This window comes from Dermacentor silvarum, chromosome 7 (genome assembly GCF_013339745.2).
Source record: "Dermacentor silvarum isolate Dsil-2018 chromosome 7, BIME_Dsil_1.4, whole genome shotgun sequence".
Classification (NCBI taxonomy): domain Eukaryota; kingdom Metazoa; phylum Arthropoda; class Arachnida; order Ixodida; family Ixodidae; genus Dermacentor; species Dermacentor silvarum.
This window is the reverse complement of record NC_051160.1, coordinates 6,725,089-6,750,028: the sequence shown is the minus strand read 5'-3', so window position 1 is coordinate 6,750,028 and position 24,940 is coordinate 6,725,089. Positions and strand designations below refer to the sequence as shown.

Below are 24,940 nucleotides of genomic sequence, written 5' to 3'. Positions count from 1 at the left end.
GCTCATTTTTCCTGCAAGAAAACTTTGATTTTGGCATGATGCATAATCTGTGGGCTCTCAATGTCGCCAACTTCCATGTTCCAGAAATGCACAGCTAGGCTCTGCCAATGCACATTAGGCGTCAGAAGCTTTTGGACTACTGAATCTCAGAAAATGAATTTCCGAGCAGTTTGTGACTGTAGCCAGTGAAACCACGCGACACCATATTGTTCACATATGCAGGATGAAAATCAAATACCATGCTGCAGAAATATCCACATTTTTATCAGATGGTCCGTAAATTTTGGACAACAAAAGTATCGAAGGGTCCTTCCAGTGAAATTTGTGGAACACCCCTCTTTGTGTTGAGTGTGTCTACATTTAAACCACAGGTGATGCATCGTTGCCAGTATATTTGGGAGTGTATACTATGCATGCTTACCACTGCCAGAGTAACATTCTTGCTTACATACACACATTAACACTTTCTTTAGCAGGGACTATTGCTTGCAATTGCCAACAAATGATTGAGGACCTTAATTGAGAAAGTGTAAGAATTGGGTTGAAGATGAATATGCAGAAGACAAAGATAATGTTCAATAGCCTGGCAAGGGAACAAGAATTCAGGATCACCAGTCAGCCTCTAGAGTCTGTAAAGGAGTACGTTTATCTAGGTCAATTACTCACAGGGGACTCTGATCACGAGAAAGAAATTTACAGACGAATAAAATTGGGTTGGAGTGCATACGGCAGGCATTACCAAATCCTGACTGGGAGCTTACCACTGTCGTTGAAAAGAAAAGTGTACAATCATTGCATTCTACCGGTGCTAACATATGGGGCAGAAACTTGGAGGTTAACAAAGAAGCTCGAGAACAAGTTAAGGACCGCACAAAGAGCGATGGAACGAAAAATCTTAGGACTAACGTTAAGAGACAGGAAGAGAGCGGTGTGGATTAGAGAACAAACGGGGATAGCCGATATTCTAGTTGACATTAAGCGGAAGAAATGGAGCTGGGCAGGCCATGTAATGCGTAGGATGGATAACCGGTGGACCATTAGGGTTACAGAATGGATACCAAGAGAAGGGAAGCGCAGTCGAGGTAGGCAGAAAACCAGATGGGATGATGAAGTTAGGAAATCTGCAGGCGCAAGTTGTAATACGCTAGCGCAAGACAGGGGTAATTGGAGATCGCAGGGAGAGGCCTTCGTCCTGCAGTGGACATAAAATACAGTAAAACCTCGATAATTCGAACTCGGTTAATTCGAAATTTCGGTTAATTCGAAGAATTTGAGCGGTCCCGTCATTCTCAATGCAAATTCTACCGGATAATTTGAATGGCCCACGCGGCTCTATTCGGATAATTCGAAGTTTCCGGCTAGTAGCAACGTGCGGCAGTTAAGTTAGGGCGCTCCGTACAGTCGCCAACCGATTTCCCGAGCTCGTGGGGACTGAAAAATAGTCCGGAAAACTCGTTCGGCCGAAAAAAAAAAAAAAGTCATTAGTGCGGCTTAAAAAAAAAAAAAAACTTTAATAATGCCCTGCCTCATACTACGCTTGGAGAGGATCGACTTGCTTGGATTTGCGCAGCAATGACGTCGTCTCCGTGTACAGTCGACACGAACGCCACCGCATTGGCGATCTCCGCCAAAGGAGTTCGCCATAGAGATCCAAGAAACGAGCTTCGCACCGCTTAGCTCTCACGAAGGTACAGGAGGTAGCGCCGATCACTGAGACATGGGTCTCAGTGAGACACCTGCTCGGTGTACACGCCACGTTCAAAATAGCAACCGAAACTTGAGAAAAAAAAACAAAAACAAAAAAAATCGCTGAATTAACACGCGTGGTGTCAGCGGACACGAGCGAGCGCGGCCGCCGCAGCCCGCAGCGAGCGAAGGTTCGTGCGGTCTATCGCTGCAACGGAAACTGAGCGGCGAGAGCGAAAGGTCAGAGCCGTCTGGAGATCGCTTTCAAGATACGCTGCGCGCGAGAAACCGCTCCGGCGCCAAGTACGCAGTTGTTGGAAAGCTAGAAAAGGAACTTCAAATCGAGCAGAAGCAGAGGAAGGAGGCAGAAGAAAAGCTAGCTAACGCAGAAATCCAGCTGAGCGCCACCATTCTGCAAAGCAATGATGAACGCATCGAGGCGAGCACCGCGAACGGAGCTGGCTCCGATGCGAGTGCAGAGACAGCCGAACCCGCCACGCCGGGAAGCAGTGGCGGAAACGTCAGTGATAATCACGAAGGGGATACCACTGACGCGGCCGGGGAAGAAAACAAAGCCAAGGGCAAGAATAAGAAAGGAGGGGAGGGCATTGTGACTTCGGGGGCAGCTTTCGGCGGTGAGGGGGAAGGAAAGCGTCGAGTTGTCTTTGTTGGGGATTCCAACATGCGTAAAGTAGAACCGGCGATAGCAGAGAGGGTAGGGGCAGACGAACGAGTCCAGGTTAGCGCGCTTCCGGGAAAGCCGATTAGAGAGGTGATCGCGAAGGCCAAGGAACGCATGTGGGACACAATGGAGGAGAGACACCTAGTGGTGATAATGGGCGGAGTGATTGACGTACTGAACGGACGAGGAGCAGGAATCACAAAGCAAATAGCCAAAGGGGTCACCGACCTGCGGAAAGTTTCAAAAGAAGTACAAATCGCGGTGTGCACGGTGCCAGAGGTTGAAAGGCAGGGTTATAAAATTGAAAGGGCAGTTCTTGCAGTAAACAGGGAAATTTGGACTCTAGCTAAAGCAATGAATTTTACGGTCATTGACATCAACCGTGAAGTGCACCGAGCAGGCCGCGAAGGCGCTTTTGTGCGTGACGGGATACATTTTAGTGAAAGTGTAGCAACACCGGTCGGAAATCGATTCGCGGCACGAGCTGTAGCTTTTTTAGGCGGGCCCCAGGCAATCAGGAAGCAGGATTAAGTATTGAACATAGCGAAACACCAGTAAATGGCAGAATTAGGCGACCAGGAGTCAGGAAAAGACGCAGAAAGGATAAGAATAGAGAAGGTAAAATTTGCTACATTAACATGCAGGGTGGTCGTAAGCAGGAAAAATGGCTGGAAATTCAAACGCAACTGAATGATGAAGCGATTAGTGTGTACGCCTTGACCGAAACGCATCTACGAGATTTGGAGCAGCCGCCTGTTATTGACAACTTTGTATGGGAAGGGTGCAACAGAATGACCGGGTCAAGGAAAGGCGGAGGCGTAGGCGTACTAATTAGGCGAGGTCTGAAGTGGCGAAGGGTAAACGAGACATGTAAAGAGCATTTATGGATTAGTGGTACATGGCAAGGTAAAAAGACGTGGCTGGGAGTAGCTTACCTGTGGACAGGTAGTGATAGCAGGGAAAAAAATAAGGAATTGGTCGATTGCATTAGAAGCGATATTAATGAGTTCAGTAACTCGGGCCAGGTGATATTAGTGGGAGATATGAACGCGCACATGGACGATTTAGACGGATATACTGATTACAACGGCTCTCTAGTGCTGGATTTGTGTGATGAACAGAACCTTATAGTAGTTAACAGGGAGAATAAGTGTCATGGACAGGTAACGTGGCAATGCGGAAACAGGCAGTCATGTATCGACTACGCCTTAGTCTCAGAAATGGTCTACGAACAACTGGACCAAATGATAATAGACGAAAATGGAAAAAATAGCCTGGGAAGCGATCATAGACGTTTAGCATTAAAGTTTGGGAGAGATACCAGCGCAGAACATGAACCAATAGCCTCAGAGTTTTTAAAAATGAATGACGAGCAAATAACAGAGATCGCAAACAACATAGAGAAGAAAATTGAGGCTTTTCCTACAGCAGTCTGGGAATATAAGGAACTGGTGGAGGTTATGCAGCATGAAATAAGGCGGACACGGCAATACAATTGTTGGATTGGAAAGAGGAAACCACGTAAGTGGTGGAACAAGGAAATTAAACAAGCTATAGAAGAGCGTAAAGAGGCATCTAGGGTTCATCGAGAAGCCAAAAAGTTGGGATTACAAGAAGAAGAGGTGCTCCTTAGATGGAATACATACCGAGAAAAGAAAAGGGTTGCGAGTGAGCTCGTGCAAGAGAAAATTAAATGCGCAAGTGAACGTTGGGTGCATAACATTCACAAAAGAGACAAAGGCGCCCCAAAAAGATTCTGGAACCATATAAAAGCACTCGGAGCTCCAACTAGAAACTCGCAAACGGCTATAAGGGATGAAGACGGTAACATCTATGAAGGCGATGATGCGCTGCGGTACATCACAGACGTTATCAGGCATAACTTCGGTACGAGAAAAAGCGTAGTTCAGACAACAGATCCAGCAACAACAGAGAGGCCTGAGAGATCAAAATTCAGCATAGAAAGCTTTTATTGGAAAAAGGCAGCAGAAAATGTCCCTAACAACACGGCAGCAGGACCCGATGAAATCCCAATACAGCTAATCAAAAACCTCGGTCCAAAAAGCAAGGCACTGCTGACTAATGCCATAGAGCAAGTGATTAGAACAAAGAATATTCCCGTTGGATGGCGTGAAAGCAAGATGAATCTTATCTACAAAGGCAAAGGAGATAAGGATAAGACGAGCTCGTACAGGCCAGTTACAGTAACGTCGGTGATATATAGAATGGCAATGCAAGCCATAAAATTAGAACTGTCGAAGTGGGTGGAGGAAAACGGTGTATTGGGGGAACTACAGAATGGGTTCAGGCCAGGCAGACGCTTAGAAGACAATATGTTTGTACTAACTCAGTGCATAGAGATTTCAGTAGCTCAGAAAAGACCTTTATGGATAGCATTTCTAGATATTAAAGGAGCTTATGACAACGTAGACAGGGAATTGTTGTGGGATATTCTTCAATACGAAGGCATAGATGACGATTTCGTGGAGCTGCTGAGGGAGATATATCGAGACAACCAAGTACAAGTGGCATGGGAAGGCCGAAAAGGAAATGAAATGGTGGGAATTCACCAAGGATTGAAGCAAGGATGCCCTCTGTCACCATTGTTGTTCACGCTTTACGTCAAGGGCATAGAAAGACGACTGGAAAACAGCGAATTAGGTTTTGATTTATCCTACATGCGTAATGGACAAATGGTGCAACAGAAGATCCCTGGACTGATGTACGCAGACGACATTGTGCTACTAGCGGACAATAAAAAAGATTTACAGATACTTGCGAATATCTGTGGGAACGCAGCGACAAATCTAGGCCTTAAGTTTAGCACAGAGAAATCAGGGATTATGATCTTTAATGAGCACACGAGTAACTTCGTGGTGTCAATTCAACAGCAAGTAATACCCATAGTGAAGCAATATAAGTACCTCGGCGTACACATAAACGAAGGAAAGAATTACTCAATCAACCACCAAGATAATCTGAAAATAAAGGGGAAGCGGAATGCAGCATTAATGAAACACAGAGCACTGTGGGGCCACAATAAGTATGAGGTGGTGCGTGGAATCTGGAAAGGAGTTATGGTGCCAGCGCTAACATTCGCAAATGCCATTATATGCTTAAAATCGGATATATTGGCGGGTTTGGAAGTTAACCAAAGATCAGTAGGCCGGTTGGCTTTGGGAGCACACGGTAATACGACAAATGAGGCAGTGCATGGAGACATGGGTTGGGCCTCTTTTGAAGTCAGAGAAGCACAAAGCAAAATTAGTTTTGAAGAAAGGCTCAGGAACATGGATGAAAATAAATGGGCAGCTAAAGTGCACAAGTATCTCTACATGAAAAGCGTGGACACAGAATGGAGGAAGAGGTCAAGGAAGTTGGCAACCAAGTACAGGATAATCGAAACTGTAAATAGACAACCAGGGGTCATCAGAAAGAAAGTGAGAGAAATAGAGACCGTGAATTGGATGCAAAGAATGGAAACGAAAAGGACAATGGAGATTTACAAGAATGAGAAGAAAGAAATTAGAAGGGAAACTCTGTACGATAACACAAAGGGCAGTGCCTTGCTATTTGAGGCTCGAGCCGGTTGCCTAAGGACGAAAACATATCGGAATAAATATTCGGAATTAGATGAGACATGTGTATGCTGCAGTAAAGATCCAGAGACCACTCAGCACATCCTAATGGAATGCGACGGGATCCACCCAGCGAGAACCGTAGGTAACGTGCAACTCCCAGAAGCGCTTGGGTTTAAAGTGGAAGGAAACATAAACAGATCAGCCGTAGAGATCAGCAAGAGACGATTAGAGTACTGGTGGAAAAAAAGTAGGGAAAAGATGGATGCGACCTGATCTCTTAAAATCATAGGCAGCGGTACAAGGTAAATTTTTGAAAAAGAAAAATAATGATAGGTATACAAAAATGCAAGATAAAGAACATGTATAGTATACCTGATTAAATCAAGCAGGCTAGGTGACTATTTGTCGCCGCCCCGTTTCAAAGGGGATGCCAATAAATCATCATCATCATCATCATTAGAAGAGTCCGCCGTGCGTTCGCTCTCCATGAAAGCGCGCGTCCCCCGCGCGCTGTCAAGGCTGTTTCACATGGTGCGATTTTGTACTGCGATTTTCGCAGATGCGAAATTCGCAACGGCCATTTCACATGGTGCGATGTCAACAATGCGATTATGCGACGCCCAGGGTTGCTTGCTGCCAGATTTTGTCGCACACGCCGAATAAATTTGTTTAATGTAATGAAAAAGACGTGCGCGTTATAATATAATTGACCTCTCTTTATTAGGATCAAATAATACGTGCGTTTTGTAATTTAAAAACGCTTCAAAGTTTAGTTTGTTTTGGAGTGCGCAACAGCGGTTTGTGAAGTTCAATACGAGGAGAAATGGCGGACGTAAACAGCTGTTCGCAGGTCGTCGTTCAGCGTTGTGTGCTGTCTCGTGTGTGTTTTATGCCTGTGTCGTTCTACCTGCGGTTAAACAAATTACAAGAGGACCTATCAACAAGCCCCTATAGCTGTTGTCATCGCATATGCAGTATTCGGGATTCGGCGGAGTCGTCATGTCAACGCAGAGACCCTCGCGCTACCTGTGATTAACGTCAGCTTCTGAAAAACGGATGTGTGTGTGTATTGCTCGTGATTGCGCATTAGTGGTTCCTGCTCCTAGCAATATTCTTGCACAAAACTTAGCAGCAAGCACCAACCCAAAAGCTCACGTCTGCCTCTGAACAAAGCCGCAAATGATCTGTGTGTAATTACTGAACGTGCAATGGAATTTGTGTTGTGAACGTTTATCTTAGCGCCAGCCTGGCTCGTCCGTCTCGGCGCCTGTGCTGTAATTATTCATACAAGTGCTCTCTGAATATTTCGAAAGGAGTAAAAGCCGACACCACATTTTTTTTAGGAGCTGCAGTCACTTGTGTACGTAGTATCGTATCATGCTGGCAGACATGGGCGTCGTCTATTTTCTCGTCCTGCTTCTTGCGCTGTTAGTGTGCTGTGAATCTGTATCAAGAAGCTTAAGTTAATATGCTGCAGTACGTAGCGCAGCCGCGTAGCCACACGGCTAACATTAAAATACCTTGTTAGGAGTACGTTTGTTTGTTTAATAACAAAATAGAACGCTAAAATTTTGTATTCATGGTGGCAAGTGTAAGGTAAGAAGCTATCGAAACTATCCGCTGATGGCATGCGTGTGCTTCTACCTGCTTCAGCACGTTATCTTAAAAGTGAAGCTGAATACCCCTGATAACAAAAAACATGCAACTGGAGCAGGTGCTATGATTCCTTTCCTGGAAATGAAAGCCAGCATCCCAGTCTGTTAAGCTAGTCATGTACTTAACCTATATTAGACCAATGTTAGAGCATGCTAACTGGAGCCATTTCAAACTGGGTTATTTGACCAAAATAAGAAAGTGCAAGGAAAGTGCTGAAAACAGGGGAAGCTGATTCCCTTTCGTGCTGTTGAAAAGCTGCTAGTATCTCAATAACAGACCACTTATGTTCTGAGAGAAAGTGAGGGGCACTGACAATATCTCTAATCTTTTGTATGAGCCTTCACCTTGAACGAAAATGGAATAAAAATATTTACCTTTGCAAGCCTCAGAATCCAAAGATTCTCAAAATTTTAAGGAGCCACATTAAATTTTTGAGATACAGACAATAAAAAGTGTGCCTAAGTACAAGTGCACACTTGAGTGGTTGAGTGGCCAGCTGCGAATGCAAAAGCGTCCATAGCTGCTACCTCGAGGTAACTGCTAGGTTGCACGTGTGTTTCTCCTATAGCCCATGTACCTGGCAAGGGGAATGGTTATGCGTAGTCCTGTGCTTTTTCTTTTTTTTTTTCAATAGGTGGTGGCTAGCTGATTCCATCTGTTTATGTATTTATAATTTGTGTGCATCTTATGTGCATGTGTTTGTGTCATGTTCTGATTGTTATACGTGCAGTGATGCAAGAATCTTTTTTTTTATATATATTGCACTACAGTCATTTCTTAAACTTTGTGTTGAAATGTACAAAATGTGGCCACCCAGTAATGGTTAGGACAGACAGCAGGATTGGCAAAAAATATGACGCAGATCCAATGCACTTGCTTGAATCGACATGAGGCGAAGCTTTCACGCAACGGTCAGTTGAACTCTAGAAAACTAACTGCAGTGTTTACAGTTGTCCTTATTTCACCCGATGCAACACGTAATCATAGACAATGTTTGCTTATTCACCGCACAGGTCACATAATGTAATGTATACATAGCACGGTGAACTCACTCAAACGTCGGCTCACTAAGACTTCGAACTAACCGTGAGTCGAGTTCGTTTCAGCCTGACTGAGTCGAATTTTGGTGAATACGAGTAAGAGCAAGCTCAGTTGAGTAAGCTTTCAGTGAATATTGTCATGTGGTAGTCGGGGAAAGCTGATCCAAGTATAATTTTAGTGAATATGAGTCAAAGCAAGCTCGGCAAGTAGATTTTTGGTGAATATGACTCAGTGCAAGCTCACCTGAGTAGAATTTTGATGAATATAAGTCGGAGCAAGCTTGGCTAAGTAGATATTTGGTGAATATGACTCGGTGCAAGCTTGCCTGAGTAGAATCCTTGTGAATATTAGTCAGATCAAGCTCGGCCAAGTACAGTTTTGGTGAATATGAGTCGGAGCAAGCTCGGATAAGTAGAATTTTGGTGAATATGACTGAGCAAGCTCGATTGAGTAATGATGGCATATGGTTATACGAGTTTATGCAGTAATACATGTAAGTGCAGACTCATTAGCAACATTGCCTCCATCTTGATGGGCTATACCTACGCCTCGTGATGAGGCTGCACACTTTATGAGCTGTGGACATGCAAGACGCACCCACACTTGAAAAGATACTATCATTCATACGAAGGAATGCAACCGGCTGACTACACTGCACAAATTTGATCTGCTTTTGTTTAATGAGTTATCTACTGCTTATAAAAACAAGGTGTTCGCCTGCTTTTCGCATTATTGCATGTGTTTTACAGGAAGTAGAGACAGAGAAGCAAGAAAAGGCAAGGATGTTTATGGCTAAGCAGTTTCTTAGAGTACTGCGATAAGTTACAACCAGCATAAACAAAAGTAATTCGATGCACTGAAGTAAGCGAAATGTGCAATTACCTTTTAATGTGAGGGTTAATACAGATGCAGTAAGGATACAAAGTCTGCAACACACTGAAGGTTTATTGGTTTTTTTATTCAGGAGAAAAATGATGCATCAGAAAAATTAGAAAAAAAAAACTGTTTAAATATTGCTTCGAAAATAAATTGGCAATACTGCTTATTCCCAGTCAAAGCGTGAAATATGCTATTGTAGAACATTCATTACGATATCCAGTTTGCACGTTCGCTTTGCGTCTCGCAGCGGAAGTAACAGAACCTTGAAATGAGATAATTCATTGGGGAAAATGCGCATGAAAGCCCTAACCAACCAACTGCAACTAAATGGTCGCGCGTATAGCGTGACCAAGCATTTGGTCACGCTATACGCGCGACCATAGCATTTGTCCGTAGTTGCATATTCTTTAAATTGTTCCGTCCGTAAAAGCATACGGCGATAAAACTGTGGCGTTTTCGTATATCGCGAGCTGTCTCCAGAACCAGAAAATTGGGACGACATCCGAAGGCCATGCCTTCCCGTGAGGGACACCTCGTAGTATTTACCAACTCGCAGCGCGTGTGAATAACGGAAAATCACGCAAAAGTACGTACTATCAGCACCCGAAGCCAACCTAAAAAACAGCGTCGCCAGATTAGCAACGTAGGGTGTCAACAAACTCGTAGAAATCACAGAACCAAATCTGACCGAGTTTTTATCTGCACTGTTCGCGTGTCGGTGCTGATGTTACGTACCGATTGCGCAATCCAAGGCTCCACTCAATTAGTTGCACTGTTCGAGGCTCGTTGATCTAATATTTATAGACAAAAAAGTATCTATAAACGTTGCGTTGAGCGACCGCCGCCATTTTCCAAAACAGACCGCGAAATACCTCTCGGCGCAATTTCGACGGAAATATCGCAGCGATTGCTGCGACGTTGCGACGCTGCGACCAACCGGTTGGTCGCAGCCGAAAATCGCAGAAACGGCCCTGCGATTGCGATTTTCGTCGCATGCGACGGAAATCGCACTTCCGGTGCGATAATCGCAGTGCAAAATCGCACCATGTGAAACGGCCTTCACTCGCACACACGGCGGGCGCGCGGCGATGATTTTATCGCCCTTGGACTTTGTATGGATCCTCAGGGCGGCGACGCCGACGGCGAAAATCCGCTTGAAGTGTCCATATAATTGCTGTCGCAATAAAAAAAAAAAAAAAAAAAAAAACCCACAATAAATGGTTACAATGATGGCATGGCCTCCGAGACTGGAAGATTGCGATAGCGCGCGTTCTAATCTTGGAGGCTATACAGCGAGCCACTGCAATTCAAGCCAGTGCAAAATCCAACATGGCGGCCTCCAAGATTGGGTAGCGCGGCTAGGAAAGAGCGATTTAGTCCGCAAAATCGAACTTTGGGTTCTCAATTCGTCCAAAAAATTGGGTGCGAAAATGCATGAACTCAATGGGAACCCTGATGGTGCATTTTTGAAGTCCGGAATATCCAGCAAGTCCAAATTTTTGGAGTCAAGCACCACCACGCCCGCTTTCGCGGCAGTTATCGATTCCGTGAACATCGTCCGCAACTTTGTTGAGTGCAGTGCGGGTGATATTTGTATGCTACGTTTTTTGAGCCAGCTGGAGAGCATGGCACTAGGGGCGGCGAACCAGCGCGCCAAGTAATCCCGCATCGGTGATTACTTTGAGTAATTTTTCTCGGACATGGAAAATAAAGGTGATTTTTTTTGCGGCAAGTTCTTGCTTGTTTTCTTTTTTTTATTATTCATTTCGGTTAATTCGAAGATCCGCTTAATTCGAAAAATTTTCGCGGTCCGGCGACCTTCGAATTATCGAGGTTTTACTGTATAGGCTGATGATGATGATGATGATCGCCTGCAAAATGAAGGAAGTGCCTGGACGAGGCCTGCTCCCCACAGTGCCTCTTAATGCAGCAAAGCCAGCTTTGACAAAACCTTCTCAGTGAGCTATGTGCGCTTGCAGAGGCATGTCGCCAGTATCATATACAACTTGCACTCAATTTAAAGCCCAATTTTCATTTTTGCCTAGCAATCACAAATAATATATGTCCCTGAAATAGACATTCTTTGTTTTTGAAACCTCTGTCACACTTTCTTAAACTCTTTTGAAATGTTTTCTTCAACACAGCATATTAACTTGCAACTATGCAAGCTTATATGCAAGGCGATGCTGTCTTGAACATCTGTGCCAAGTATTATTCCTGTAAATGCAGCTGGAAGAAAAAATTTTCACTCAAAGAGCTCTCTTGTCTTACTTTCATCTTTCAAAATATACATGCCATATTATTTATTGCGCACAGCTATTATGATCTGGGTAATTGCCTGAACATATCCATCCATTAGCAAGAATAGCACAAGAACATAAAAAATTGTGCGATGGTGTGGCAAATCAAATCCTGTTTCATATCTTATGGTAAATGTGTGCATCCGTCAGCAATAATTTCGAACTGCAACATAAAATGTTGCGGTGGTTTGGGTACTCAAACCTTTTGTAGCTTACGCTTCTTTAAAAGTAAAATGGAAGAAACAAAATTTAATTCTGGGCTCTTACGTGCCAAAACCACAATATATATGAATATTATACACATTGTAGTGAGGGACTCCAGATTAATTTTGACCACCTGGGGTTCCAGACTGAAGGCAAATATTAAGTCAAGCTTGGGTGACAGACTATTGCTCGAGAATGTCTTAAGGCATCATCACGGACAGAGCTTTAGTAATCGACAAATTGAGGTAAATGCAGGGCATGAGTTGAGACTCCTATCTACTGACTACTAGCCGCGACTATGTAGGCACTCCTCATTATAATTCTGTCACCAGTACTCCCCCACTTGAAATAAAGAGAGCATCGCATTGCATTATAAGAAGGAAGAAAATGGTACTTGTCCATTTCTATTCAAATTTTAGAAAAAAGAACTCACTGACATTATAACTTGAAAATGACTGGGGGGTCAAAATGTTCATTTTTGCTTGACTCTGGCAAGCTGGCAGATTTTACCGTATATCAAGGGCCAGCCTCCCGTGACGTCATGCCACCCACCCCCCTGGCGCTGCCTCGTCGGGAGTAGGCGGCCATAGTTTCGGTTTGGTGCAGAGTCAACGAAATGCTTTGCAGTGGCTTTAAGGCACTTGGAAAGCAGAAGAACCAGCTCGCCAACAAAACTGAGGACACACCCCAGTCGTATGCTTCAGATTCCTGGAAACACGCGGCTGCTTGATCTACATGTTTTGCACATGTACAGCCTTTGAAAAATGTTGTTTTGTATTAAGATAGAAAACTGAGCGAACTGGTAAGCATTCGTGGTGAATTTCTGCACAGCGCTGACAATTAGTATATGTGTGGTACCGCTTATGGTGCGGAAATTCGAGACTCTGGTGACTTACATTATACAGTATAACTACACTTATAACGTAACCGCTTATAGTGCAGGACCGGATATAATACGGTCTTTTCAGACTCCCGTTAACGGGATAGCGTGAAGGGCCCCGTGTCGCAGAAAATTCGTCGTCAGCGTCGTCCGTGCCGGAAAAAATCATCCGCAACCACCGCATCCGCAAGGTGTTAGTGCAGGAGAAAATCATTCCAAACCACCCTGACTGTGCAAGCCCTTCGTTGTGGTGCCGGCTTTTGGTGAACAAAAATTGAATTTCTCACAGTGAAATCCATGAGAAAAATGGTAAAGCACAACTTAAGCACAACCTACAGACATGGTGGCGTCGAACTGTTACTTGAATGTACGAGAAAGCATAGTTCTGTTACAAGGAAACTCAAACACAAACCTCTTTTGCCAGCATTTCTACCATAAAAACACCGGCTCACTCGGGTGCCTACTTGCAAAAATCTTATCCAGATGGCACTGGCATCCTCAGCAGGTCAAAAATGTGTTTTGGAGACGCGCGCGCGTCGAGGCAATAGCCAAACAATTAATAAAATAATAAAAAAAGGTGCTAGGGCCTTCACATTTTAATATAAGGCCACTTATATTGCCCCTGGAAAAATGTCTTTCCAGCAATGCATTTCAGTTTAAAAGTGAAGCCGACTTTAAGGGGATTGGTGTAAGCTTCGTCTTTGTAAGCTGGCTTTCCCTCGTTCTGTGTTGCTGTGAATGAAGCCTGCTTGGCAAGGCAATAGCCAAACAATTAATAAAATAATAAAAAAAGGTGCTAGGGCTTTCACATTTTAATATAAGGCCATTTATATTGCCCCTGGAAAAATGTCTTTCCAGCAATGCATTTCAGTTTAAAAGTGAAGCCGACTTTAAGGGGATTGGTGTAAGCTTCGTCTTTGTAAGCTGGCTTTCCCTCGTTCTGTGTTGCTGTGAATGAAGCCTGCTTGCTGGGTGCGAACGATGCGATGCAAACGAGTCCCGATAATGTGATCGCGTTCTACTCTTAAATTTTAGGCTACCAGTTAATATTCATTCGATTAATTGTGCATTATGAGTGATGTGTTATACCAAAAACACATGCATTTTGTATACTTTGGTAGGTAAGCAGTTGTGCAACCATAAAGTATATTGTTGTAGTGCCCAAGGTCGTCAATCTGTGCTTTGCTTAGCTTCACTGTCTGTTAGTTGATTCAGTGATTCACAAAATTCGAGCCCCTCGGTTTCCCTGCTCATCATGCATTAAGGCAAACGTAGGAAAGCTAACTTAACGAATATTTCGGCAGGTGGTCCTGCCTTCATCAGAATAATCACTCTGACGAATGCAGGACCACCATATATATATATATATATATATATATATATATATATATCAAGTAATTGATGCACGCAGGAAAAATACCAGGATGTTATACTGACGTTTCGGCTTAGGACCAGCCTCCATTGGAGGGAAGGCTGGTCCCAAGCCGGCGCATTAGTAAATTCTTGTTATTTTTCCTACGTGCTTCTATTCTTTGACCTGTTTCACTGCCAGATGCTGTGATTAAACGCTTTACTGATGCGCATAACACGAACATAACACGTGGAAAGTCAAAATAAGCATTTTTGTTTTAGTTTTCCGGCTCTTCTTGCTACCCCTTTTTTTTAACTTTGGGTAATGAATTAATATATATATATATATATATATATATATATATATATATATATTGCCCCCCCCTCCCCCCCTTACTGAAGGGAGACTTTAAGCCCTGGATATGATAGCACAATAACTTTAGTTCATGCGATAACGTCTCTGGGGTGCATTCAAAGGATGGGTGTACAGGAACAACGCTCAAATACTGCCCAAGCACAGACAGCCATTACTCAGCGCATTGCACAGGCAACTCCAGCAACCCTCCACAAAGTGTTTAAAAATATGCAGCGTCAAGTGCAGACATGTCTTCCAAGCCGGTGGTGGACATTTTCAGCATTTCCTGTGCTCTTCATTTCACTGCCATAAATAAAGGTTCAAATTTTCAGACGCCATTTCAGCTGCACAGTTACTTTTCGGACACTCAGTAGAATTGCATCGACATTGCAGTTTTCCATTGCTTCACACCACAAATCTTCCAGTTGTTCTTTACTAGGCTTCATCGCAGATCCATTCAAATTTCCTGTACCGTCCCTAAAACCCAAGGTCTTTGGCATCAACTACATCTGCATTTGTCACTGGATGGGTATTGCCACATTCTATCAGAACATGCTCATTAAATTCTGCACTCTTTCCACATGTCATGCATGAATTGTCTTCATCTGAATATTCTACATGAATGAAGAGGCAGTATATGGTTCCAATGAATGAAAGTTCCTGAACACACACATACCACATGCAAAAAATGTATGGAAATTAGAAAGAACAGCTGATGCTTGCAGCACCAAACTCACTTTGTAGCTGCGGTGAGTCCTCTCCATTCTGGAGGTGGATGCGGATCATCTTCAACCAGTGCAGGTTGGTCTGGCAGGTGGCTACCAGCTCCGCCTGCGGAACAGATCATAACTGATCACATGATGGCTCTTGTGAAACTGGAATTGCTTTAACTAAGCTGCAAATGAAGCAGCATCCTAGCAAATAAGCCCTGGGAGATGGTTATATGGACCCAAGTCTTCGCAGAGTAAAAAAAATTGTAGTAGAGGTACTCAATGACCTATGCTATCATTGTATGAATGATTGGAATTTTCTTAAATATACCCTGAATGCATACCAACAGGCCCAACTTTCCGTTACACCCTGAAGGGTTGAAGTGATGGCACTGTTATGGTTGTTTGCTAAGCTGGTAAAACTGGGCGCAAGGCATAGGTGGAGCAGTCAGCCAGTGCTCTGCAATGTTACATTTCATTTCTAATTCTTTTTATGAATGTTATGCTTTCTTTGGCTCTTCACAGCATTTTGCGTGGATGGCTGTCTGGCTCAGTAAATTGGACCTGTACTGGAGACGGCGTAACCAAAGGTCGCACATTTCATTGGGCGGATCCTCAGACCCGTGCACTATATATTAGTTAATTAGCAGTACATTTTAATGGCATAAGGGCAACTATGGCCAAAAAGTGCCAAACACAGGGTTGGTGGTCGACTCAGGTTAGTAAGCTGTACTCTATGTGCTCTTGCCAGGGTTTCAAAGTGGCTTGTAATGCAGGCTGATCCTAGAGGCAGCGCATTGTCACAACACCCGCATGCCTCATAGCATTTACCAAAAAAGCTAACAGGTGTCCCCAGAGGTGCACCTCAGAGAGTCTATAGGGAAGCTATTGCCTAAGGGACAATCACCCTTAGATGGTGTCGCCCAATTTTTTTTTCCCTATCAACTGTCATGTCAAGTGACGAATCCTGGTGATTCAGTGGCGTTAGGATAGTGATGAAAGCTGAAAAGCACAGAAGACAAAATGAATCACAATGAAATGTGGCCGTTGGTCTTCAACTCGTGGGCATGCAAATTCCCTTCCCAGATAAACTACAGGTACAAAAATTGACCCCAAGTCCAAGAAATTAATACCCACCACGGTGGCTTAGCGACTGTGGTGTTGCACTGCTAAGCACGACGTTGCAGGATCAAATGCCAAGGCGGCCGCATTTCAATAGAAGAGAAATGCAAAAACGCCCGTGTCTCGTGCATTGGGGGCATGTTAAAGACCTCTGGGTGGTCAAAATTAATGTGGAGTGCCCCACTACAACGTGTCTCATAATCAAATTGTTGTTTTGGCATGAAAAACCCCAGAATTCAATTCCAAGAGGAAGATGTAGCACTCACAAACTTGGGTGGTGACATTTTCTCCCGAGGCCCCTGAGGAGCATCCATGCCAGAGGCAGCGATCTTGTGCAGGCTGTTGCGAATGAAGGTATAAGCACGAGTGCTCTGGCCCAACAGGTGGTGAAGGTCCTCGATGTCTGAATCCGAGTCAAACTCTGTAGTGCCCCCAGGCTGCACAAATGAAAACAACAATGAAACCAGGATAAATTTCAACCAGAAATCAAGCTTACATATGAACTTTGTGTACTCTACCAGTGTGCAGTTTCAAGAACTTGAATAAGTCACAATTCCAATACATCAAAACAAGTCGACAACTAGCTCCCACTTGGCTTAGGTGAAGAATCTTCAGAGCATGTGCAACGCATATGTATCTAGTTTAGCACAGTGATGTACTACCGACCAAAAAAGTTGGACCAAGGGATCTGACAAAAAGCTGAATATCTTCGCAGCCTCAAAACGCAGCCTGGTATTCCCATTTCCAGCCTCTACTGGTATATGCAAACAACATTGTGACATACAGTTTTAATGGCTACTTTTAAAGGCTGCTCGGATATTTAGCGTTTTCTGAGATCACAAGGTCCGTAAATTTTTTTGGTCAATACTACATAATTGGCAGGTTTGCTACGCTCACAGCAGTCCTTACTACTTCACTGCGACGCTAAAGTGCTAGGCAATCTTGAGGCAAAGTTGCGACCTTTCCAATAGCAGTTCTTCCTGGTGCTCTACAAATGGCTATACTTTGTAGAGCATTGGCAACAGCTCAATTATTTTCAAATGAGAAAAAAAAAATATATATATATATATAGAGAGAACTTACACTATTATTCATCATTTAGCAAATCAAGTGCACTAAACAATAGCTGAACTTCAGGTCAATGAAGACCACAAAAAAAGCTAGTATCATTTTAATGACAACAACAAGATAAAACTTGCATGAAATTAAAAGATAAGCCAACCACATGCAGCAATACCGAAGAAGCTGCGGTGTCTCAACAAAAGCTTCGTGTTAGGAATGTGAATTCCTGGTGTCCATTTTGAGCACAGGTCAGCAGAACAAGCCGATACTCGCTCACCAATATTCTCACTCACTCGCATACATACTCACGTCCACTCACAGTCACTCACATCCACTCAGTCACTCATGTCCACTAACAGTCACCATTACCGACTACTCACATTAAGTGGCCCTCACTACTGTTCTTACTCAGATCCGCTCGAACTCGCATGGCACATCACATGGTTCATACCCATTCACCCTTGCATGCTTCGTCACTCACAAAGCTCTATCGTGCACCTGTGAAATGAGTGTGGCCGATGTTTGTGGTACTCTTACTGTGCTCAACGTCGACTGCTATGCACCAAAACTAGCCCAACATCCTACTTTGCTAAATGAGTGAGGAGTGAGTATGCGCCAGTGCACTCGTGAGCGAGTATGTTGACCTATGGTTTTGAGCTGCTATTCTATCGCAACGTAAACAGTGTAAGTACCTTCGTGGCAGGGCGGCCCTTGTGCGGGGATCGTCTTGGGAGGTCTCTGGGCTGGCCGCTAAGCGAGGAAGTGTCCGACGGGCTCCCGATGAAGGCCCAGTAGTCGTCTCCAAAGTCTAGCAGCTTCTTCACCTGATCCTCATCCGCAGTCTGCTCGGAGTAGGGCTCACTGAAGTACGGTGGGTCCTGCATTGTACGAGAAGAGGTGCACACTGTGTTTTCACATCTATCGATGATGCATTTTCTGGTTAAAAACGAAAATACGTTTTTGTAAATGCTGTTGCTTAGGATTGATAACCTATACAATCTACAGGGATACACATGTACAGTATGGTCTGCTCTTAAACTAAACGAAACCTAAATGGCATTAACATAAGAGCAACGCTGGATCACCTTCATGAGAAAACAGGGTCTTATATGAAGGGCCAGGGACACAAATGCAGTATGTTTGCCTTCATGCCAGATCTCGGTGGCTGTATTCGGTGGTGACAAGTTTTAACTGGGTGTCTCCTTTAAGAGTGGATTGTACTGTATGTGTACCAAGCAAGCACTTCACCTGTAAAGTTCTTTACAGTGAATTTTACATCGAAGGAGGAAGCACATTAAAAATACCAAGCACTAATGGTTTCATTTACCACATCCTGGTGCACATTCTATAATGTGGGCAAGTTAACTCTTTCCCTACCATGGGGAAAATAGGTGTTCTTTGTATGTTACAGCAGATGTCTTTTTCTGAAGGAACTACCGCACTCAATATTTAATGTAATACATAAACAGAAAGCAAGATGAATGCACTTTTCATGCATAAACGTTTTATTAACGAGACGTATGTCATAAAATAAGATTATATTGTTAAAATCAAGATTGTCCGATAAAACTGAAGAAAGTTTGTAAAAACACGCTTGTGTCCACTAAGAAAAAAATGTTATGAAAATTATGAGATACAAAATGTATTGCCGTCTATTAGGCACTATCTCTAAAAAAATCTGAATTTTTAATTGAACAGGTATTTCGCTACAAAAATTTAACTGCAAACACTACAGTTGGGCGTGCCGGGCTGCGGCCGCCGATGTTCCAGGCTGGTTTGCATCGTCGTGGCTTTCAGGCTCAATGACGAAAAGTCAGACTCGCTGCTATTTGATGCATCGATAAGACGCAGAGGCAGCAGAATTGTGACATCTGCGATCTCCTGAAGTGCGCCATTTTCGGCGGACATTTTTGCGTTCTCCTTTGATGATCGCGAAAGTTCGGAGCGCGTTTAAAAATCACCGCTTGGCGGGAAGAAAGCGAAGTGCTTAGAAAACAAAAATATAGTTTTTCCTCTTTCACGTCCAATGGTGCAGTGTGTCCGTGAGCAGCGTGGAAAGTTTCGAAAGCGGCGTTTCAAACCATCGATAGCGGGCGGCCATTTTTGCGTTCTGCTTTGACGATCGCAAAACTTCGGAGCGCGTTTAAAGATCACCACCTTGCGGGAAAAAAGCGAACTGCTTAGAAAACTAAAATGCAGTTCTCTTTCTTCATGTACGATAGTGCAGTATGTCCGTGAGCGGCGCGGAAGGTCTCGAAAGCGGCGTTTCAAACCATCGATAGAGGGCTAACCATGCCCAATGGGCGTGGTACGGAAGGAGTTAAAAGTTACCAGCAGGCGTTCTTTCAAAATAATATGTGCAGAGTTTCAACCTACCACATGCTGTAAAGAGAGGGTAATTCCACAAATGGCCATCATGGAGGTGGATTGTTTGCGAAGTCGTCAATTTCAGTGACTTTAGCACATTTCAACTAATGCTGCCCCAGTCTCTTTACTGGCGCTTGCAATGTTCTCCATGAACAGCTCTCTCTAAGCAGCACAAAATACAGTAGAATCTCAAATACAATGAACATGTGACAAATATATGTTTATAATGACATAAGATATAGTTGCACTTGCTATGACCCAGATGCACGACCTACACAGCTCACAGCACAGGGCTGCTAGGTGCCTGTGTTGATTGAAGGGCTGCACCCTCTACAGAAATAGCAAAGTTATTTTCGCGTCTGATATAGCGAGGTTTAACTGCAAACCCAATATTTCAACTAACTGTGACAATGTTTGTGCTACAATACAACGGTGACAGCACAATGACTTTGGCTCACCTGGTAATCATCCCAAACCTGGTCCGAGACTGAGCTCTGCTCCTCTACGTGGGCCAGGGTGGGTGCCCGCGAGAACAGGTGGCTCTTGGAGCTGATGTACGGAAGGCAGTCCTGCACAGATATGCAGATCCCATGTTCTCTGCCTGTCTCTTTCACAAGAGTGGCCAAAGCAGTAAAATATACTAGCAATATCAACAAGCTCTTTTAGGTTGTAAAATTAGAATTTATCATGGTGGTCTGAACAAGTCTAAACACAATCATACTTGTCCTAAGTTACACCACCAAGAGCGCTTACAAGTTATGAACAATTGACCTACTTGATTGTATACTATTTGGACAAATGATACCCATTATTGAACAATGGCAACACCTTCGTACTGAAAGGGAGTTGATGTATTGGCATTTCACTTGAATGTCTTTTCACTTACGCAAAGTTTCTTGAGGCTCCTTGAGGTTTGTCAGTGCAGAGTTTGCCACATTAAAGCTTGTCCCAAGAGTCCAAAACTAAGATGCAAGCGACCGTATCTTGCAGGATGAATTTGTTTTCAGCCAACATGAGTAGACTGCCTTCACTGTCTTTTAAGACTCCAGTTGGTTTTTTGCTATCTGGGTAGCACTAACACAGAAACAGAGCAAGTACTGTGCAGCACTTGCTAGTGGGCTAGTTGCTTCACTTCTTAATTATGCGGTGGTGTATTCTGTAAACTCTACATATACAAAAAACGATGTCCAGTGCACCATACTTGCATGTGTTGAGCTCATTCCAAAGGCTACTGCATACCAAGCTGTAGCTTTGCATACTTGTTTTGCTATCTGGAAGTGCACAACTTACAAATTCAAAAGAAGCGAGGTAATCTAAACTAGAGAGCAGCCTTTCCAAACAGCAGAGCACACATTTACGAACATATTACCATATTTTTAGTGTATAAGTCGCACCCCCTCGAAACGTCAGTTTTTCTGGTGTATAAGACGCACCTGTTCGGTTAGTGATTAAAAAAAAATAGTGACGTTTAACTTCCTGAACACGGGTCACACGCAAGTGTATGGGCGCCATTGCGATAGCAATGATATGGACACTACAGGCGCACTTCTGCCGTCGTGGTCACTGCAATGTTCCGTCCATCGCGATGAATTCCGATTAAAGACCAAGGGCAATAACATCATCCCCGCGCACCGTATGCTGTATGTGCAAGTGAATGCGTGCGACAGTGAGCCGAATCGCTTCTTCTTCTTTCTGGGATTTTACGTGCCAAAACCAGTTCTGATTATGAGGCATGCCGTAATCGCGCACAAGGGAGGAAAGCGGGAAGGCAGTGCGGGTGGGAGAGGGGGTGGCTTGTACTCTGGTAGTAATTGCGTAGTTTGCGCAGTGGCGCCGCGCGTCGTATCTTGAAAGCGATCTGCAGATGCGACGACTTCGGGGTCAGTCGACTCGCGGTCGGCCTGCCGCCGCTTACGTTGCTGCTCCGTGCTTCGAGCACGGTGCTTGGAAATTCGATCATGAGAACACGGTACCTCAATAGCGTGCACACAACCAGTAACAATCAAGTGGCAGAGGAAGTTAATCCAATGTGCTTCGCATGTCCATAGCATCCAATCGGATTTTGATGGATGTTAAAAAAAAAAAAAACGTATAAAAGTCGTAGCACCGTTCTATACGACACACTGACGAGGAATTCAGAAAAAACAATGCGACTTATATACCGGAAAATACGGTATAACAATGTCCTTACCTGGTAGTTCTCTGTGCCCGAAGATGAAGACACATTCTGCAGAGAGCCGGTGGTGCCTGTTGAAAGGGAAGTGGCGGAGGCCCGTCTCAGGCGGCGTCCGCTGTCGTCGCCACTTTTCTGCCGCTTGTGCGCCGATGAAGAGCCAGACAGGGCTTCTGAGCTTGAGCCAGAGCGCAATCCCCGCAGTCCACGAGACCTCTGTGGTCGGCGATCGGGCGATGAGGGGTCCTTTTGAACACCCACTGAGCTCGTACGTGGCCGACTGTATACAAGCAAATAGTGCAAGAGAATGAGTATAATTTATTTGGCCCAAATAGCAAAAACAGCTTTAATTTCTAAGAAGTGTGGAACATTTATAAATACAGCATGAACGCATGAAAGTACCTACCTGTTTCTACACAGTGCCCCTTTTTGCAAATTTTGTCAAGATGATACATATACAATGTACTTTGCTGGAGTGCTGTGTGTGTGTGTGTGTGGTACTACATTGCCCAGAAATTTTACCGGCCACTTGCAGAAAGCCCAGAAATACACTTCCTCTTGAAAAACAAACACACTAGTGACAAGCTTCCCGCAATTGTATACTGCACAGCACACCGCAAAACAGCAATATTTTTTAGAAGACTATGCAAATGACTCACGGCCACTTACCACTGTTGGCCAGCAAGCCAACGGGCAAGCAAGCCGGCTGACTGAATATTTTGTTTTCCAGTGGCATATACATTAACTAGAGATTTTTAAAAAAAGAGAAAGAGACAGCAAAGATGCTGGACACTGAATTTGGGCTCATTTTGCTTCAGTAAACTTCCACTTAGTGAGTCTAGTGTCTTTCCCATTTGTTTTTATTTCCTTCCACAAACTTTCTTGCCACTGGAGAGTGATACTGTTAATGTTGTGGAATTCTCCTTTTCGTGGCCACTTTTGGAGGAGCCTCACATCCTCATTTACTTGCATGGAAGGCTTGAGGTGATCATTTGGTCTTAGTTCGGTTCCTTCTTGGCTACGTGTCTCAATGAAAACCCTGTCTGGCTAGTTTTGGAGAAATTATGGCTACGTTTACTTTTTCAAGCGAAGCTTGTAGGCGCTAGCCTGCGCCGGCGATGTAACGCTGAAAAAACCAGCTGCTCTCAGAGCTGCACAGGTGGTCGGCACGCGCTCGTGCCACTGCTCCCGCATTCGTCGTCGTCTGCTTCCACAGCTGGCTGCGTTGCTGCTAATCATTCCAGCGTAGAATTTCACTTCTCTCCTGTCTTTGTAATGGGGAGGCTGCGTTAAGGGGGTATGACCCATTGCTTAAGAAGGTATGAGCCACTGATTGTCTTATGCAACGGACAGATTTATTTTGAATAAATTTCATGGATAAATTTCATGGATGGATTTCATGGAAATCCATCCAGAATGAACGCCCTCGGAAAAGGGCTTGTCATCTACGTGTTGATTCTAGCGCGTGGGCTTCTGAAGCCCAAGTGAAACATCAGCGAAGAGTCGCAGAGCCCGAGTTGAGGGAGCGTGATGTTGAGGCCAAACGTCAGCGTCGTCTAGCCCTCCAGGAACCTGACAACGGTGGTGCACGCCTCGGCAACACTAGCGCCAACTTCCTCGGTGGGACGACCAGGTTTTAACGCGAATTTTGCAACCAGAACTTCGGAGCCAGCTGCAGTGCGTGTGACCGGTTGTGGTTCGAGCAAAACGTGGTACTCCTCAGTGCAATTCGTTCGGAGGAACACCAAACAAACACACGACAAGCTTCGCTTACCTCCATTTCCTTGACAGGGGAGAGGCTACTAATTTTTCGAGTTTGGTATCTGCCACTCCCCATGCATGGTTGCACCAATCCACAAGCAAAGATAGCTATGCTCGTGGACAAACAAACAAGGCATACCTCTGTGCCTTCACTGTTGATGTAGATGCCAGCAAGTTCAGAGCTGTCTCGGACGTCGAGTGTGGGCACAGCTGCAGAGCTCCACACGGACCTAGCTCGATAACGCTCCAGGGACGCTCACGCGAGCGTTTCTTGCGCAGGCCCTGGCGCAAGACAACTCTCGGCGCTGCTGCGTCCCCTTCAGAGAGGGCAGAGCCAACCTGTTGGTGACGATCATTAAAAAGCGATTAACAAGCAATAAGTTCAGCTGTATTATTAAACCATGCATCTGCAATAACACAGTGGCCTAAGGCCTGCCAATCCAGAAAAGATGGAAACACAAAGGATGCGTGGAAATTCCATGATATGTTCTCAAACTAGCTTGCTGTGATTTTGAGAGTGCCTACTTGCATCTAGTGAATTGCTGAACAGCAAACAAGGACTACACTGGATTCTACAGCAACCAAAAACTCTAAACACAGCATGGTTTGAAAACTTCTGTGCCAGAATGGCCGAAATATGAAAAATATTTCGAAATCCATGAAATCATACCGATGTACTGGCGATGACATTTCAACACAAATTTCAAGAAGAAAGGAGGAGAAATACTGATGTCTGGGCCTCGTTTTACGCAGTAATAACATACCTGTCTTGATTAAACAAGTGAACACATATTTTACAATAATATTTTACCAGTTCACATTGGGGGTGGCTATTTATCATTCCTTTGACATTGGGATCAGGACTTACTTTGTCACAAAACACCTAGCACAATGAAATACATTTGTGGCTTTGCACTTACTTATTGAAAACATCATAGTTTGAATAAATTTAAAGGCACATTGCAGCCAAGTTAGTGGATACATGAAGAGACGTAAAAAGCTACTTGAAGCAAGCAACCGTAAAAGACATGGCGCACACATAAAAGACATGCAATACATGGCCTTCTGTTGCCGTTAGCTACGACGGCAAAATCTCCAGCTTGGTCAGAATGAGGAAGGTGGCAGAATCTG

At 44.2% G+C, this 24,940-nt stretch overlaps 1 protein-coding gene across 1 annotated transcript in view; it reads right to left on the bottom strand.

Moving 5' to 3' along the window:
- The window catches only part of LOC119458425 (uncharacterized), a 129,676-nt gene that overhangs the window by 91,117 nt on the left and 13,619 nt on the right, over positions 1 to 24,940 (bottom strand). The window contains exons 6-11 of the mRNA XM_049670856.1: positions 23,949 to 24,148; positions 22,067 to 22,328; positions 20,334 to 20,444; positions 18,201 to 18,386; positions 16,713 to 16,883; positions 15,352 to 15,445 (exon numbers count right to left, since the gene is read on the bottom strand). Of these exons, the coding sequence (XP_049526813.1) occupies positions 15,352 to 15,445; positions 16,713 to 16,883; positions 18,201 to 18,386; positions 20,334 to 20,444; positions 22,067 to 22,328; positions 23,949 to 24,148 (1,024 nt within the window). The remainder of the gene's footprint in view (positions 1 to 15,351; positions 15,446 to 16,712; positions 16,884 to 18,200; positions 18,387 to 20,333; positions 20,445 to 22,066; positions 22,329 to 23,948; positions 24,149 to 24,940) is intronic.